At 38.1% G+C, this 17859-nt stretch overlaps 1 protein-coding gene across 1 annotated transcript in view; it reads right to left on the bottom strand.

Annotated features, from left to right (window-relative positions):
* The window catches only part of ACAD11 (acyl-CoA dehydrogenase family member 11), a 109089-nt gene that overhangs the window by 49914 nt on the left and 41316 nt on the right, over nt 1-17859 (bottom strand). Inside the window, exons 6-9 of the mRNA XM_049870877.1 lie at nt 14710-14851; nt 14228-14349; nt 12243-12349; nt 11057-11183 (exon numbers count right to left, since the gene is read on the bottom strand). Of these exons, the coding sequence (XP_049726834.1) occupies nt 11057-11183; nt 12243-12349; nt 14228-14349; nt 14710-14851 (498 nt within the window). The remainder of the gene's footprint in view (nt 1-11056; nt 11184-12242; nt 12350-14227; nt 14350-14709; nt 14852-17859) is intronic.

Raw genomic sequence — 17859 nt, 5'->3', positions numbered from 1 at the left:
TCCATATTAGACAACAGACTTCCAAAATCTTATACCAAGATTTGAGTCTTCCATTTTCAGCAATATGGCACAGTAGATATTCACAGTATCCCTTCCAATGCAGTTCAATTAAAAATTCTAGATAAAAAAAACTAAAAATAATTTTTATAAAAACCAAATATATTTAGTAATGCACAGCTGTGTTGAAAGGAAAGTAAGGGAATTCCTGAGAGGTCAGAAAGAAAAAAGCCTGACTCTTCAGTGTGAGCGAGCACTGGAGCTGAGTTTGTCTGGGAGATGCAGGCTGATCCATGTTAGCCTAGGCCCTGGGCTTTAATGGGTCATAGAGGCAGGGGTTGTCTCACATACTTTGGACATGTTATCAGGAGGGATCAGTACCTGGAAGAAGGACATCATGCTTGGTAAAATAGAGGGTCAGCGAAAGAGAGGAAGACCCTCAATAAGATGGACTGACACAGTGGCTGCAACAATGGACTCAAGCATAAAAATGATTATGAGGATGGTGCAGGCCCGGGTAGAGTTTTGTTCTATTGTACATGGGGTCGCTATGAGTTGGAGCCAACTCGATGGTACCTAACAACAATAGGCAGGGGTCAGAAGACAGAACCAAACAACCCAAACAGGGCTAGAGGGTAGATCAGGGACCACCACCCCACCACCAACACCAATACTCTACCATAAAGCTAGGGCATCTGAAGGCTGGAACCAAAAATAATAAAAAAAAAAGAACCCCCGCCCCCGCCAGCCCAAGGTAGATCACAGGGATGTAGGCTCATATATAGTTCTTGGTTTTTGGTGGAATAGAAAAAGAAATTTCCCTAACATCAAGTCTGCCTTTACTCAAGTTTGGGATCTGAATTCACAGACCTAGGGAGCCCCCAAACCTCAAGCCAAAAGGTAAGTTTACGGTGTTTCTGGGTGACAGTGGCTGCAGGTAGCTGGCAGCAACAAAAGCAAATCCTCTCTGGAGAAGGGGTTTTAAACAAGAGCCTTAGATAATCCCTGCAGATAAAGTTCCATTCCAAAGAACATGAGTTCAGAATGAAAAATTACTAAATACTCAAACAAACCACTATAAGCAGGAGTTAGCAAAAATAATAATTCAATAATACAGAGTCACACTGCCATAGACTATAGATAACGATCAGACACAGAACATTAAATACTTACATTCAATAGATTTCAAGAATAAAGAAAGGAATTAAAAGTATGACAAAGGTCTATCAAAGCTGATCAGGTGAATTTGAAAAGAACCATGTGTAACTTGAGGAAAAGAAAATCATAGCAATTAAACCTAAGCCAAAAATAGTCCTTGGAGTCTTCTTAAAACCAAACAATAGTTCAGCTGAACTAGTAAAGAATGTCTGCATTGAGCATTGTGTTCTTTCAAGATCTATCTATATAGAAGGACAAATTGACAACAGAAACTCGAAAGATTAGACAGGAAATTTAGGGGGCAGTGAGTTTATGTTAATGGCAGAGGAACAACTGAGAAAAAGGGTGAGAAGGGTTACACAACTTGAAGTCACTGAACTGTATGTTTTTCTGTGTATATTCTCAACAACAAAATTTAAAAAAAGATCACAAAAATCACATTGTAAAAAAGATCACAAAAATAACATCTGGACTATCCATGTTTGGGATTTCCTTTCTCCCTTTCCTCCCTGGTGCTGATGTTAATGAATAAACTTGACTACATAGTAAAAACAAACAAAAAACAAAACAAAACAAAAACCTCTATGGTACTGGTTCTCAAGCTTGGTGGGATTCAGAATCACTGGGGAACTCAGTAGAAACACAAGGGCCCAGACCCTATCCTACTTAACTGAGCCTGAGCCTCTGTGTTCCTTACTAGGTATCCAGGCAATTCTGATACACTCCACAATTTGAGAACCACTACTCTAAGGATAGGAGCCCTGGAGACACAGTGGTTAAGCACTTGGCTGCCAACCAAGAGTTGGGCATTTGACCCCACCCACCAGGGCTCTGTGGGAGAAGGATGTGGCAGTCTGCTTCAGTAAAGGTTACAGCCTTGGAAACTCCATGGGGCAATTCTACTCTGTCCTATAGGGTCGCTATGAATTGGAATCAACTCTGCTGCAGTGGGTTTGGTTTTGATTTCGGCTCTATGGATGGGCAGAAAGGTAGACTAAATACAGCTGGAAAACAGAAAGGAAAAGAAAAGGCTGAAGAAATTACTCGGAATGAAGCACAGAAATTCAAGAGAAGGAAAATATGAGTGATTGAGGGACATGGTGGATACAGGGAGAAGTTCTAACATAAGTCGAATTGGAGCCCTAGATGAAGAGAACGAGGGGAGAGGCAATATTAAAAATACATATAGCTAAGATGTTTTCAGAACTGATAAAGACGCCAGTCATCAAACTCAGAAAGCACAATGAAGTCAGAGCACAGTCAAACTGTAGGGCATCAACGAAAAAGAAAAGCTCTTAAAGGGAAGATGAGAGTAAGAAAAAAGATTATCAATAATGAAGCAACGATTAGATAGATAATGAAGCCACAAATGGAGTCAGAAATCAATGGAATAATATCACCAATTGCTGAGAGAAAACAATTGTCGACCTAGAATTCGATATCCCGTAAAACTATCTTTCAAGAATTAGGGCAAAATCAAGGCATTACCAGACACGCACCACCCTTGCCCCAGCAAAAAAAGGAAAGAAAGAAAGAGAAATAAGTTTACCACCAGCACACTCTTACTATAGGAACTTTACCCCAGAAGGAATACCTGAGTTGCAAGAGGGATAGCAAATAACTAAAATGATAAATAAATGCGTAAACCTAAATTAAAAACTGGCTACATAAAACAATAATAAAGTAATCTCCAATTGTGTAATTAAAAGAATCAAAATAAAACTAAAATGTTGTATGATGGCATTCTTAAATATTTTGCTGTTGTCTCTGTATCTATTATTTTTTTCTACATTTAGACTAGCAGAATTATAGGGTTAAAGGCTATGAATATTATTAAAGCTCTTAATTCATATTACCAAGTTATTTTCTAAAATTTTTGCACTGATTTATAGTTGCACAAGCAATATACTACGAAATTCCTCTCACTGAAGCCTGGCTACTCTGTGCTATTGCTGTGTTTAGTGAACACTTCAAGAAGGCCAAGGACTTCAAAGGCACCAGGGTGAAGAGCACTTGCCATTTCTGTCAAGAACTCTATTTGTCGGAAGACATCCTGTTTAGGGTTGTTTACTATTTCTATTCCTCATATTGCCATGGAAATAGTGCTCATAATGCTATTGGGTTTGATAAGAAATATACTGTGTAACACATTTACAATGTTCTGATCTCTGACTATAGGGGTCACTATGAGTCAGAATCGACTTGATGGCAAAGGGTTTTTTTTTCTCTGACTACATTTTTATGATCTTCAGTTTTAAGAAATTAAATTATTCCAATATTTACATAATTATTTAAAAGCTTATATTATTTAATACTCTCTGTTCTAAAGTCTACCCACTTAGGGACTTGCAAATTTTATCTTATTTGGACTCAGAATGAAAATAAAATTTCTCATTACAAAGAAGCTTTCTTTGGTTCCTAAAATATGAAAAAGAATTTGTTGATATAAAAAGCAAGCCAAAAATATGCTTGGTGCCTGGTCAGTCTTTCCAAAATATCACCTTCAACACGTGAATTCTTCAGTCACTTACTGAGATCCTACGTTGGAGTATGTTGGTTCACAATCTTAATTCTGAATCTACACATAATTGTATAATAATATAATGTGTTTTTCACTCTGAACTTAAGCCTGTTAGAAAGAAAGCTAACAGTTCTTCTCTAGTGTATTAGTAGAGTCAGCACAGGAAAAAATGACTAATCTTACCATTTTTTTAAAGTGTTTTCTCAATAATATATCATATTGCTAGTTCCTGTTCCCCCACATGTCTGTCAGTTTGTCATACTGTGGGGGCTTGTGTGTTGCTGTGATGCTGGAAGCTATGCCACTGGTATTCACGTACCAGCAGGGTCACCCATGGAGGACACGTTTCAGCTGAGCTTCCGGACTAAGAAAGACTAGGAAGAAGGACCCGGCAGTCTACTTCTGAAAAGCATTAGCCAGTGAAAACCTTATGAATAGCAGCGGAACACCGTCTGATATAGTGCTGGAAGATGAGCCACCCAGGTTGGAAGGCACTCAAAAGATGACTGGGGAAGAGTTGCCTCCTGAAAGTAGAGTCGACCTTAATGACGTGGATGGAGTCAAGCTTTCCGGACCTTCATTCGCTGATGTGGCATGACTCAAAGTGAGAAGAAACAGCCACAAACATCCATTAATAATCGGAACCTGGAATGTATGAAGTATGAATCTAGGAAAATTGGAAACTGTCAAAAATGAAACGGAATGCATAAACATCGATAGTCTTGGCACTAGTGAGCTGAAATGGACTGGTATTGGCCATTTTGAATCGGACAATCATATAGTCTACTAGCTGGAAATGACAACTCGAGAAGGAATGTGTTGCATTCATCATCAAAAAGAAGGTTTCAAGATCTATCCTGAAGTACAATGCTGTCAGTGATAGGATAATATCTATACGCCTACAAGGAAGACCAGGTAATACGACTATTACTCAAATTTACGTGCCAACCACTAGGGCCAAAGATGAAGAAATAGAAGATTTTTATTAGCTGCTGCAGTCTGAAATTGATCGAACATGCAATCAAGATGCATTGATAATTACTGGCAATTGGAATGCAAAAGTTGGAAACAAAGAAGAAGGATCAGTAGTTGGAAAATATGGCCTTGGTGACAGAAACAATGCCGGAGATCAAATGATAGAATTTTGCAAGACCAACGACTTCTTCATTGCAAATACCTTCTTTCACCAACATAAACGGCGACTATACACATGGACCTCGCCAGATGGAACATACAGAAATCAAATTGACTACATCTGTGAAAAGAGATGATGGAAAAGCTCAATATTATCAGTCAGAATAAGGCCAGGGGCCGACTGTGGAACAGACCATCAATTGCTCATATGCAAGTTCAAGCCGAAACTGAAGAAAATCAGAGCAAGTCCGTGAGAGCCAAAATATGACCTTGAGTATATCGCACCTGAATTTAGAGACCATCTGAAGAATAGATTTGACGCATTGAACACTAGTGACCGAAGACAAGTTGTGGAATGACATAAAGGACATCATACGTGAAGAAAGCAAGAGGTCACTGAAAAGACAGGAAAGAAAGAAAAGGCCAAGATGGATGTCAGAGGAGACTCTGAAACTTGCTCTCGAACGTTGAGCAGCTAAAACAAAAAGAAGAACTGATGAAGTAAAAGAGCTGAACAGAAGATTTCAAAGGGTGTCTCGAGAAGACAAAGTAAAGTATTATAATGACATGTGCAAAGAGCTGGAGATGGAAAACCAAAAGGGAAGAACACGCTCAGCATTTCTCAAGCTGAAAGAACTGAAGAAAAAATTCAAGCCTCGAGTTGCAACAGTGAAGGATTCTATGGGGAAAATATTAAAAGACACAGGAAGCATCAAAAGAAGATGGAAGGAATACACAGAATCATTATACCAAAAAGAATTAGTTGATGTTCAACCATTTCAATAGGTGGCATATGATCAGGAACCGATGGTGCTGAAGGAAGAAGTCCAAGCTACTCTGAAGGCATTGGCAAAAAACAAGGCTACAGGAATTGATGGAATATCAATTGAGATGTTTCAACAAACAGATGCATTGCTGGAGGTGCTCACTCGTCTATGCCAAGAAATATGGAAGACAGCTTCTTGAACAACTGACTGGAAGAGATCCATATTTATGCCCATTCCCAAGAAACATAATCCAACCGAATGTGGAAATTATAGAACAATATCATTAATATCATATGCAAGCAAAATTTTGCTGAAGATCATTCAAAAACGGCTGCAGCAGTATATCGACAGGTAACTGCCAGAAATTCAGGCCAGTTTCAGAAGAGGACGTGGAACCAGGGATATCACTGCTGATGGCAGATGGATCCTGGCTGAAAGCAGAGAATACCAGAAGGATGTTTACCTGTGTTTTATTGACTATGCAAAGGCATTCGACTGTGTGCCTCATAACAAACTATGGATAACACTGCGAAGAATGGGAATTCCAGAACACTTACTTGTGCTCATGAGGAACCTTTACATGGATCAAGAGGCAGTTGTTCGGACAGAACAAGGGGATACTGATTGGTTTAAAGCCAGGAAAGGTGTGCGTCAGGGTTGTATTCTTTCACCATATCTATTCAATCTGTATGCTGAGCAAAAAATCTGGGAAGCTGGACTATATGAGGAAGAACGGGGCATCAGGATTGGAGGAAGACTCGTTAACAACCTGCGTTATGCAGATGACACAATCTTGCTTGTTGAAAGTGAAGAGGACTTGAAGCACTTACTAATGAAGATCAAAGACCACAGCCTTCAATATGGATTGCACCTCAACATAAACAAAAATCCTCACAACTGGGCCAATGAGCAACATCATGACAAATGGAGAAAAGATTGAAGTTGTCAAGGATTTCATTTTACTTGGATCCACAATCAACAGCCATGGAAGCAGCAGTCGAGAAATCAAACACCTCATTGCATTGGGTAAATCTGCTGCAAAGGACCTCTTTAAAGTGTTGAAAAGCAAAGATGTCACCTTGAAGACTAAGGTGCGCCTGACCCAAGCCGTGGTATTTTCAGTTGCATCATATGCATGTGAAAGCTGGACAATGAATAAGGAAGACCGAAGAATTGGCGCCTTTGAATTGTGGTGTTGACAAAGAATATTGAATATACCATGGACTGCCAAAAGAATGAACAAATTTGTCTTGGAAGAAGGACAACCAGAATGCTTCTTAGAGGCAAGGATGGCAAGACTGCATCTTACATACTTTGGATATGTTGTCAGGAGGGCTCAGTCCCTGGAGAAAGACATCATGCTTGGCAGAGTACAGGGTCAGCAGATAAGAGCAAGACCCTCAACAAGGTGGATTGACACAGTGGCTGCAACAATGAGCTCAAGCATAACAACGATTGTAAGGATGGCTCAGGCTGGCCAGTGTTTTGTTCTGTTGTGCATAGGGTCGCTATGAGTTGGAACCAACACGACGGCACCTAACGACAACAACAGTTCCTATTAGCATACTATTTTTAGGATTTCTTATCCATTTTAAAAAGGAAGAATGAGCTTTTAATATTTTGCTAGATAATGATTCTTAGGTCCTCAGCCTCCACGTCACTTTTAGATATCCAGGGAGTTTCAAAAGGCCATCAGAATTGTTAAAGCAAAGCTTTTTTCCTACCATAGAAAATTTGAAATATATGTAAAAGCATGAAGAACGTACTGTTAACATGTGAGTATATTATGAGTATACAACCTTCTTTTCTAGACACAACTGGTTTGGTTTTTATAAAGATACTTACGATAACATTGAATAGAATTATATAGACTTTCTCTCCATCCACTTTGAAAAAGCTATTTAGTTTTCTCTAAATATCATTCCAAATGTGTATTTCACAGACGGGGATTAGTATTGCTTAGAATCACTCTATAGGATAAAACAATTTTTTTTTTTTTAAATACCTTTGTATGTGCAGGGACGGATGACCCAATAAGCAAAGTATACACAGGCTTACTTGTGCTTACTTACCAATCCACAGTGCACAATTTCACCTGTTTTTCACACATCACAGCTGTAGTGAAACCCACGTGAAATTGTGCACTAATTTCACCTGTTTTTCACCACATCAGAGACGAAGTGAAATTGTGCCCTACAGATTAGTAAGTAAACACAATTAAACCTGTGTGTGCCTTGCTTGGAAACCCTGGTGGCATACTGGTTAAGTGCTACGACTGCTATCCAAGAGGTCAGCATTTCAAATCTGCCAGGTGCTCCTTGGAAACTCTATGGGGCAGTTCTACTCCGTTCTATAGGGTCGCTATGAGTCAGAACAGACTCGACGGCAATGGGTTTTGGTTTTGGGTACCCTGCTTACTGGTTAATCCACCTGTGTGTGTGTGTATGTTTGTGTAGTAAATATGTAGATAACAAAATATTTGTAGGAAAACAGTTTTATAAATGCCGGTACAAATTTTTTTTTTAATAAAAAGAAAAAGCTCACATTTATCAGATGTGGATATGGTTCAGGTTTGACAGATCTGCAAAGACAAAATGATTGTGGCTTCCCGTCACAGAAAACATTCACAACCTTCCCTTTAAAGGTATAGATTGCTTTTTCATGTAACACACACAAAATTTTTTTTCTTTTATTGTGGCTCCTTTGTAAATATTTTAATAGCTAGATGATATTAAGCTCGGTACAGGTATCACCACTTGACCTGTGACACTTCTCTTTTGTGTTCCTTGTTCTCCCTCGCTTGCCTATTCATATTTATGAATGAAAGAATAAGCTAACATAGGTTGCTTGCTTGGTTTCCTCTGTCAATTCCATCTAGCCTCTCCTCTGAATGACAGGCTGGTTATAAGTTTTAACACACCAATAGATGGCTTCATCTGAGGGTGAGCAGGTGGGAATCAAGGAGCCCTGGTTAAACAAGGGTTAAACTAGCCAAAAGTTTAGTTGCTAACCGAAAGGTCAGTGGTTTGAAGCCACCAGCTGCTCTGTGGGAAAAAGACGTGGCAGTCTGCTTCCGTAAAGATTACAGCCTAGGAAACCCTTGGGGCAGTTCTACTCTGTCCTATACGGTCACTATGAGTTGGAATCAACTGAACGGCAACAGCGTTGGTAGACAGGAATCAGGCAGGCTGATAGGGAAGCTGAGGTCTCCATCCAACCCCTCCCCCACAAGAAAAAGAAAAGCCGAAACACGGAGGACCCTACTTTAGGGCACCCGTTGGCACTTTGGAAGGCCTGGCCTCTTTGAAGCAGATCATTTACTCTCTTTAGAAAGCTACTGCAGCCCTCTGTCTAGTGGCAAACACCACCGCTCACAGGGGTATCGGAGACCAACCCAAGCAGCCTTTCTGCAAGTAATTCTTCAATCAAGCATCTCGATTTCTCTTCCTCTTCTCATTCTTGCTCTTCGTATCAGCCAATCACAATGGGCCCCACTGTGAAAAAATGGTTACCATCCCTGCTGCAGCCTGCTCTCATTTCCACTGAGACGTGGTTTCCTCTGTTACGGTTTATTCTCTAGTATGATCCATTCTGCTTTCCAATTTCTATTCTGTTGTCAAAACCTTTAGTGCTCTGATATATTCTCCCCTGTTTTACTGTTAGACAAATTTACTTCATTTTCTAAAACTTCTTTATAGTTATTTCAGTGGGATTTTATTTGAGGGAGGAGAGGTAAATGCTGAATTCAATCTACTATCTTTAACCAAAAGTGTCACATTCCCTTTTAAATACCTAAAAGTTCAGTATTTTAAAGCTCAGAACTGAAAAAATAGAGCAGAAAGTCTCCAAAGCAATACTTTAATCACAGAGCACAAATGAGAGGTAACCATGTTAGAAAGAATGTCCTCAAATTCAAACAGGACATTCTTTAAAAACGTTGCCCTGCTTTGTTCATGCTTCAGCCAAAGATAAGACAGGCCCATAAAACAAAATGAGACCGAAGGGGCACACCAGCCTGGGGGCAAGGCCTGGAAGGCAGGAGGGAACAGGAAAGCTGCTAATAGGGCACCCAAGATCAAGAGGGGAAAGTGTTGACATGTCGTGGGGTTGGCAGTCAATGTTGCAAAACAATACATGTACTAATTGTTTAATGAGAAGCTAGTTTGTTCTGTAAACCTTCATCTAAAGTACAATTAAAAAAAAAAAAACTCAGCAGAAAAAAACACCTTGTCTGTGAGCTGAGTTCATCTCAACCTAGATCTTTACTAAAAATAAGTGTTTATTTAATTCAAGCAACAACACTATCTGCCCGACAAACACGTATCGGCTCTGTACATTTTTGTTGAAAGAGGCTTCTGGTGTTTTTTTAGTTCTCTATTTGATTTTGCCAGTCTAGCTCTAGATTTCTTAGAACCATAGAAGATTAAAATGAGGATTTATTGTATAACTACTGATGCCTACTCACATTGTGGATGAAGTAACTGAGGGCTGGAGAAAGTTATTTGCCCAAGACCTCCTAACTCATGGCAGGGTGGACTAGAATCAATGTCTTATGACTCCTAATACCAGTGCTTTCTACCCACACACATACTCTGCCCCATCTCCCTGACATATTTTCATAAGAGCTTTTCACTTTTCTTCATAGTACTTATCTCTTATTTAATAACTTTCTTCTCTGGGAAACTGTAAGCTACCTGGGAGCATAAGCCTTGTTTGTCTTGTTCTTTCTTTTACCATCATTGGCTCCCTACATGCCTAGCCCCTTATTAGGTAACCGATAATGAGTTAACTGAATGAATAAATATGCTACTTTGCCTCTCTACCTCCAGTGAACTGAAACTTAACACTTTAAAATAGTATCTTATGGGGAAGAGAGGTCATAGTATCAGTGAGCATTCTGAAATGACATGCAAAATTTTCTGGGTTGTCTACTTGTGCAGTCTAGAGTTCTCATTAAATTCTCAAGTGGGTACATAATAATAATAATTAAAATAAATATTTAGGATCCCAGCCTTACAAATGACTAACCCTCTTTGACTTAATTTTTAGTCTACAAACTTATCTGTGGCATTCCCTTGCATTTTTTAAAAACTTGGAATTTTTCTGGATCAGGTTCTATAGCAGCTCAGTGCTGGGGTGAAACAGCTGCTGCTGAGTCAGTTCTGACTTCCGGCGACCCCGTGTGTGTCAGAGTAGAACCAGGCTCCACAGGGTTTTCAATGGCTAATTTTTCAGAATAGATCACCAGGCCTTCTGAGGCACCTCTGGATGGACTCGAACCTCCAACTTTTTGGTTAGCAGCTGAGCAACTGTTTGTAGCACCCAGGGATTCCCAGTGCTAGGGTAAAGAGGGAAATCTAGGTAAGGACTGACTGCAAAGATAAGGATGCCGTGGTATTCCTAGAAACAGAGATAACAGAAGTGAGTCATCAATAGTCCTTTAGCACAAATACATTCTGTATGTTTATACAATACTTGCCTTTTCGGCTGGAAGGATGTGTTGTTTCATGAAATGCTTCACCCTACTAAGAACCTCCCGGCCTGCTCTAGTCTGGACAAACAACTGTCCAGCAGTATCAGTCTGTGGTAGTGCGGTATTAAAAGTTCTTTAAAAAAACAAAACAAAACAAAACACAGACATTCAAAATCATTATTACACATTTCTGAATATAACAAGAAGTCCCTCCATCCTCCATTTCATACTACCCCTGCAACTCCCTCAGAATGAGTTGCTAAATTTTTTTTTTTTTTCTCTCTCATACTATGGGCTGAACGTAGAATCACTTTATTTTGTACATTAAACTTTAATGCTTAAAGTACTCTTTGGGGAAAACACATGAGCCTGGCATGACCTCAATCAAGGTATTTTGAATCCTGATTGAAGCCACTTATCACAATCGCTAAAAAAGGAAGCCAAGAAACTGAACACAAGTTTAATAATTATCTCTTGGGATATGCCTCACAAATACAACTGCTGAATGTCATCAGAAATAAAATCTTGTGGTAGTCATAAAGATCCCTCTGTAAGATGCATTGTAAAAAACAACTGGGCTGATGCTATGCCATGGGTACTGGTACCGGCGACTCAGGCAGGATCTCCAGGGACAGCCTCATACATGCACTCAGGAGTGCTACATATCACGCCACCTGGAGAGAAGTGTGATTGGCAAAGTGTGTTAGAGGCCTCCCAGTGTGCCCCACTGACAGAGGCCTGGATGTCAAAGACGCCTATGAAATGCTGGAATAAAATTTCATGAAACGTAACAGCGGAAGAGAGCAATGTCTCTAAATTAATAAATCATTTTATATAATATGTAATTTTCAATAGGTATGTGTAAATATGTGTAAGTAACAAATGTTATAAGGGAACATTTGACAATTTTGTCTGTATCCTTAAACGTTTATCCATTCAGTTTGGCCAAAAAAAAAAAAAAAAAAAACTTTTCATTACGAATATGGGAATTTTCTTTCTGTTTGAGGTCACTTTATTTTTTAGCACATAAGAGATTTAGCAAACAAACTAGTGCAACTGGCAGCAGCAATTGTGGAGTAAGCAAAAAAACCATTCCTATCCTCCTGAAGTTTGTAATATTCACATACCCATTTTTATTGTAAGTACAATAAAGGTTCTAATTTGAGTTAGCCCAGAAATCTGTTTTGCTTACCTTTTTGAGAGTTGTAATCCAGTTTCTGCCAGAGGTTTCACAATATTGGCAAACAAAAAGCTATTCTCAGATGAATTATTTCCCAGAAGATATCTACTGTAGACTCCCTATAAGTAAATATAAAGCAATTAAGATTTATTGAAAACGATCCTTTGACTATCCAGTAAGTCTATCTACAGTTTCTCAACTACATGAGCCACCCAGTGTGGAACAGGTTCTAGTAAATTTACTCTTATTATTAGCTAAATTCATGAGTTACCAAGATATAAATCAGACTATCAATTCTATTAATTTATATGTCAGATAATTATACCCCCATAAAGGGTCATATTTGCTACGTCTAGTTTGCACACTCTCCTGCTCGCAGAATGGTAATTGGGAAACAAACCAAATTTGAAAACGAGCTTAGCAGTTAACAAACATGTCAAACGTGCAAACTGTATCACCTCTGCAGATCACTACTCTCCCTTCCTGGTGGGGGAAAACTTCTTAAGGAACTAAAATAAGATTAAAAAATTATAAAACCAAAGAGAAGGCAATTAGATAACTTCTAAGAATATTTTCCCTCATTTTTTTTTTACCTCTAATTTAGGTAAGACTGTCTCCTTTGAAGAGGTTCAAAAAAAAAAGATGGAAAATATTCCTTTGAAGGAAAACCTCGTGGCGTAGTGGTTAAGCGCTACGGTTGCTAACCACAAGGCTGGCAGTTCAAATCCACCAGGTGCTCCTGGGAAGCTCTATGGGTCAGTTCTACTCTGCCCTAGAGAGTCACTAGGAGTCAGAATTGACTCAACGGCATGGGTTTGGTTTGTTTGGGCCTCCTTTGAACAGTGTTAGCTGAATACAAATCAGCTTTTCTTTCTTCATTCTCCATGTTCTGTGCTTCCAGCACAATACAAAAACCAAATCACAACAGTTGCCATCGAGCCAGCTCCCACTCATGGCAACCCCATGTGTGTCAGGGTAGGGTTGGGCTCCACAGGGTTTTCAATGGCTGATTTTTCAGAAGTAGATAGTCAGGCCTTTCTTCCAATGTGTCTCTGGGCGGACTTAACCTCCAGTCTTTCAGTTAGCAGCTGAGTTCCTTACCCATTTGCACCACCCAACATAATACAAACCCCTCCCCCCAAAAAAACCCCACAAAGAACTGAATTCTATTACTTCTTCGTGTAAATAACTCTCTGGGCTATATAACACTGTAGCAGTTTTCCATCATTTCCAATTTCACATTGCCAGTTGAAATGGAATGTTCATGATCATCTCTAAGGCTACTACTATATAGTTTATGATGTATATATTAACTTAATCATAACCCATGTCAAACATCTATTTGAAATGAAAAGCCATTTAGAAATCAAAGCCTATTTGGTATTTTATTTGTGGAAACTGACAGGTATTGAAAGATACTCTAAATCCTATTTTGAGAAACACATATTGTTCAATATGTTCAAGCCTTAGAATATGAGCTAAGATGTAACATAACTATTTCCTAGAAGGCACTGTAACTGTTTGTGAATAGCATGAACTCTGAGGACAGGGAAAAATACTAAAATTTTCCTTAATCCTTCTTTCCCATTCTTTGTTTCTAAAAATTTTTATTTACCTCTTCCTCCTCTAAACCCTACCCTCTTTTCACTAATACTTGTGAAACACTTTGATTTATTAAATAAATCCCTGAAATTTAAAGTACCTACAGACTGGATTAGTATACATAAGAAAGCATTTATTTAAATTATTATTTCGAAAATCAAATTTATGCTCAATTTCCTCTCAAAATTAATCACATAAACACGGCATTGGAAAATGGACAATTTTACTTTTATATTCACTAAAAATTATATATTAAGAGGCTTCTATTTGCTAGGTGCTGTGCTAGGCTCTGGGAAATACAAAGATAACTCTTCCCTCATCATCAGCCCTGGTCAATCAATGGCTTTATAATCAGAAGTTGAGGTCATCAAGTAAGATTTTTAGCTGTTTCTTACCTGTGCTATTCCAGCCATTTTAAAATATGAAAGTGCCAGAAAGAAGTTCCAGTTAGGGAGAACAGAATTAATTCCCCTGTGGTGACAATATATTGAAATCAATTCTTCCATTGATGGCACCCCTATAAAAAACAGCACATATATAAACTTCAAAAGAAAAATATCATGGTGAATTTGTCAGTATGTCATAATATTGCAGATATATAAAAAACAGAATATAATAACTATTAATCCATGTAACAAAACATTATAAATTTTGATTCCAAAAAGAATATTATATACAAAGGATCAAATTCTTTCATAAATTATTAAAAATGGAACGTTAAGTTCAGAAAGATCAATAAAAATAAAATGATTTAGAAATATTTTCAGAAAACAAATCATTTACCTAAAATAGTAAGATAATCCTAAAAATTTTAAATTATGAAGAATAATAAAGACAATCTTATATGAATATCAAATTAGACAATATATTTTTATACCTATGTTTTCTTGAAAATAAGAACTATGATTTATCAGTGGAACTGTCCTTGGCCAAAAGTAGAACAGGGAAAGATGAGCTAAGTCTGACAAAGGATGACCAATGGTTGAAAGCTCCCAATCCAGTACTGCTATAACACGAGACTGTAATAAAAAATAACAAAGTTTTCATATATTAAAATTACTGAAAAAAAGTACATTCAAAATCATCAAAAGCCAAGCTGAGGCCTCATTTGCAGCCTTTACTCACAGTGGCACCTCTCATTCATCAAATAGCTAATTAGTCCTGATTGTGTACAGACAAGCCCTCTGGCTCCGCTCCTGGCTATCAGCTTTTCTGTCCTTCACTGCACACAATCTTAATATCTCTACTGATAAGCAGAGGCAAAAGCAAGTAAAATTTCTCAACTGGGAGTAACTATAATAATGAAAACGTTCTCATAATTAATTGCTTTTATTTCGAGAATCTGTGTGGTGCCATATATTATTCAGAGTTTTCTCTGGTGATGAATCCAACTGCATAATGAATATTACACTGTTATGGTAACAGCATACCAGCGATCGTGAAGATGGCACAGAACCAGACAACATTTTGTTCTGTGATACGTAAGGTTGCCATCAATAAGAGCTGACTCCGTAGCAGCAAACAACAACAATGTGGCAATAAAAATTTTTAAAGTAAGTTATTTCATGTTATAGATACAAAAATGTAATTATTATTAAAAAATGCTATTTGTTATATGAATACATAATCTACCATTACATAGCAACATGATAAAAGAATCATGTAATCTGAAACCAATAAAACAGAAAGCTTTTCTCACACTAGTGTGTCACAACACGGATCAAGAGAATATATATCTTTACGTAAAGAGGATGGGACATCCAACTGTAAATACAAAAGGAAAAAGGCAATTTGCAGAGTAATATGCATAGTGTGACATCATTTCTGTTTAAAGAAAAGGTTATAAGTGAATAGTCAATGTGGAAAGTATATAGATCAAACCAACAGCAATGGTTGTGGCTACATCTACAGATTGAGGCAGAAGGGAACAGGGTACAGGGAAGGGAAATCTCCATTGGAAGGTTTTGTACGGAGTGACAGGATACAACTTGTGTTTTAAGAGGGTCACTTTGGCTGCTATATTTTGAATAAACTGTATGGAGGGCCAGTGAGCAAGACGCAGCATTAGTCCAATGCTAAAATCAAGAAGCAGTTAAAAAGGCAGAGCTCATTTGGGCGAGGCAAGTTACTGAGCTTCATGCTATGACTGTGTGTTCTCTGCACACCCTTATCTCCCTGGCAAACTTCTAAAGATCATTTTAGCTTGGTGGGAAGATGTGAGTTTTGGAATCAGACAGACATGTTATTCAAATTCTGTTCTATCACTTACTGGCTGTGTGACCCCAAACAAGTTAGGTAACTTCTCTTAGTTTATCAACCATAATACCTCTTACCTAGGGTTAGTGTGAGGAATAAATGAGGGCAGGTACCATGTCTGTTTTGTTTACTAGTTCCTAGCAAAATACTTGGAACATAGTAGCTGGCCAATATCTATTTATTCAATGAATCAGTACAGAGTCTGGCATATAGCAGGCAATCAAACATTTGTTATTATTACCAAGGGAAAAATTGATCACTCCCTTCTCCATGACTCAATTTCATATTTCATTGGTCTGGTTATACTGTATTACAATAATTTGTTCAAGTAACTGTCTCCAACTAGACTATGAACTCCTTAATGGAAAGAATCACTTATTCATTTTTGTAATCAATTAACCAAAGGATCCCTGGTGGCATAATGGTTAAGCTCTCGGATGCTAACAGAAAGGTTGGTAGTTCAAACATACCCAGCCACTCCAAGGGATGGAAACCTGGGGATCTGCTTCCGTAAAGATTACAGCCAAGAAAACCCTATGGGCAGTTCTACTCTGGGGTAGACACAAGGTCACTATTAGTAAAAATAGACTCAACAACTTCTGGGACCAAAAAGAAATAAGATAGTGCTTCTCTGAAGTGGAATGGAAGGAAGAGAAAAAGAACAACTGTCAAATGGTCTTGGTATTCTGAAGGGTTTTTGTTGTTGTTACCTTTCATTTATTCACATTTCATCTTATCCAAAAAAAGAAGTGAGGAGGCTTACCAAAATACACACAATAATAGAATACCTATCTGTGGAAGGAGACACAAGGTAGGGATAGCGACCGTGTTGGGGAGAAGTGTTGGGGGTGGAAGAATATAGGAAAAAACTAAGCCCCATCACTTGAAAGTAAATAGAAAATGAGAAGAATAAATTTCTCCATTAAAAAGCAATATGCTTTTAACCAGTAAATTATTGTACTAGCTAGATCTGTTAAGCTATTTAAAAAAAAAGAATTTTCCTCTTATATCATTCTGTTTGTTATTTATGCTCTTAATACCCATGGAAAAGAAGATGATATGCTTCCTCATGCTATAAATATTTACTTTTCAAAAAAAAGAAAAATTTAGAATCCTCTCGAGTTAAATTTCAAGATTTCTGAAACATTTTTTAGGTAGTTAAACAAAACTATAAAATGTCTACTGAGAAAAAATTGATGGTTCATCAAGCTGTATCAATTAGTATAAATTAGTTGGCATTAGTTTATTGTATTTGCCTTAGGCTAGATTCTCTAGAGAAACAAAACCAGTGAAGTATATATCTGTATCTATCTACATCTACAACTGCATGAGCCATTTCCTTGATATAAATCTTTCTCCTATATACACACATTATGTATATGTATATATATATCCAAAACCAAACCCAGTGCCATTGAGTCGATTCTGACTCATAGCAACCCTATAGGACAGAGTAGGCTCTGCCCCATAGAGTTTCCAAGGAGCGCCTGGTGGATTCAAACTGCTGACCCTTTGGTTAGTAGTTTTAGCACTTAACCATTAGGCCACCAGGGTTTCAATTATATATATATATAATATATATATATAAAATATATATATGAGAGAGATTTATATGAAGGAAATGGCTCATGCAGTTGTAGAGGCTGGAAAGTCCCAAATCTGTGGGTTGGGCTAGAAGCTTTTTCTGACTCACACAGCTGCAGGGGCTGGTGAACCCAAGATTGGCAAGTCAAACAGCAGGCCTCTGACTCACAGGCTGTGGAGGCTGATG

The sequence above is a fragment of the Elephas maximus genome, chromosome 27, assembly GCF_024166365.1.
Source record: "Elephas maximus indicus isolate mEleMax1 chromosome 27, mEleMax1 primary haplotype, whole genome shotgun sequence".
NCBI classification, from domain to species: domain Eukaryota; kingdom Metazoa; phylum Chordata; class Mammalia; order Proboscidea; family Elephantidae; genus Elephas; species Elephas maximus.
Note: the sequence above shows the minus strand (reverse complement) of the source record. Positions and strands in the feature narration are given on the sequence as shown.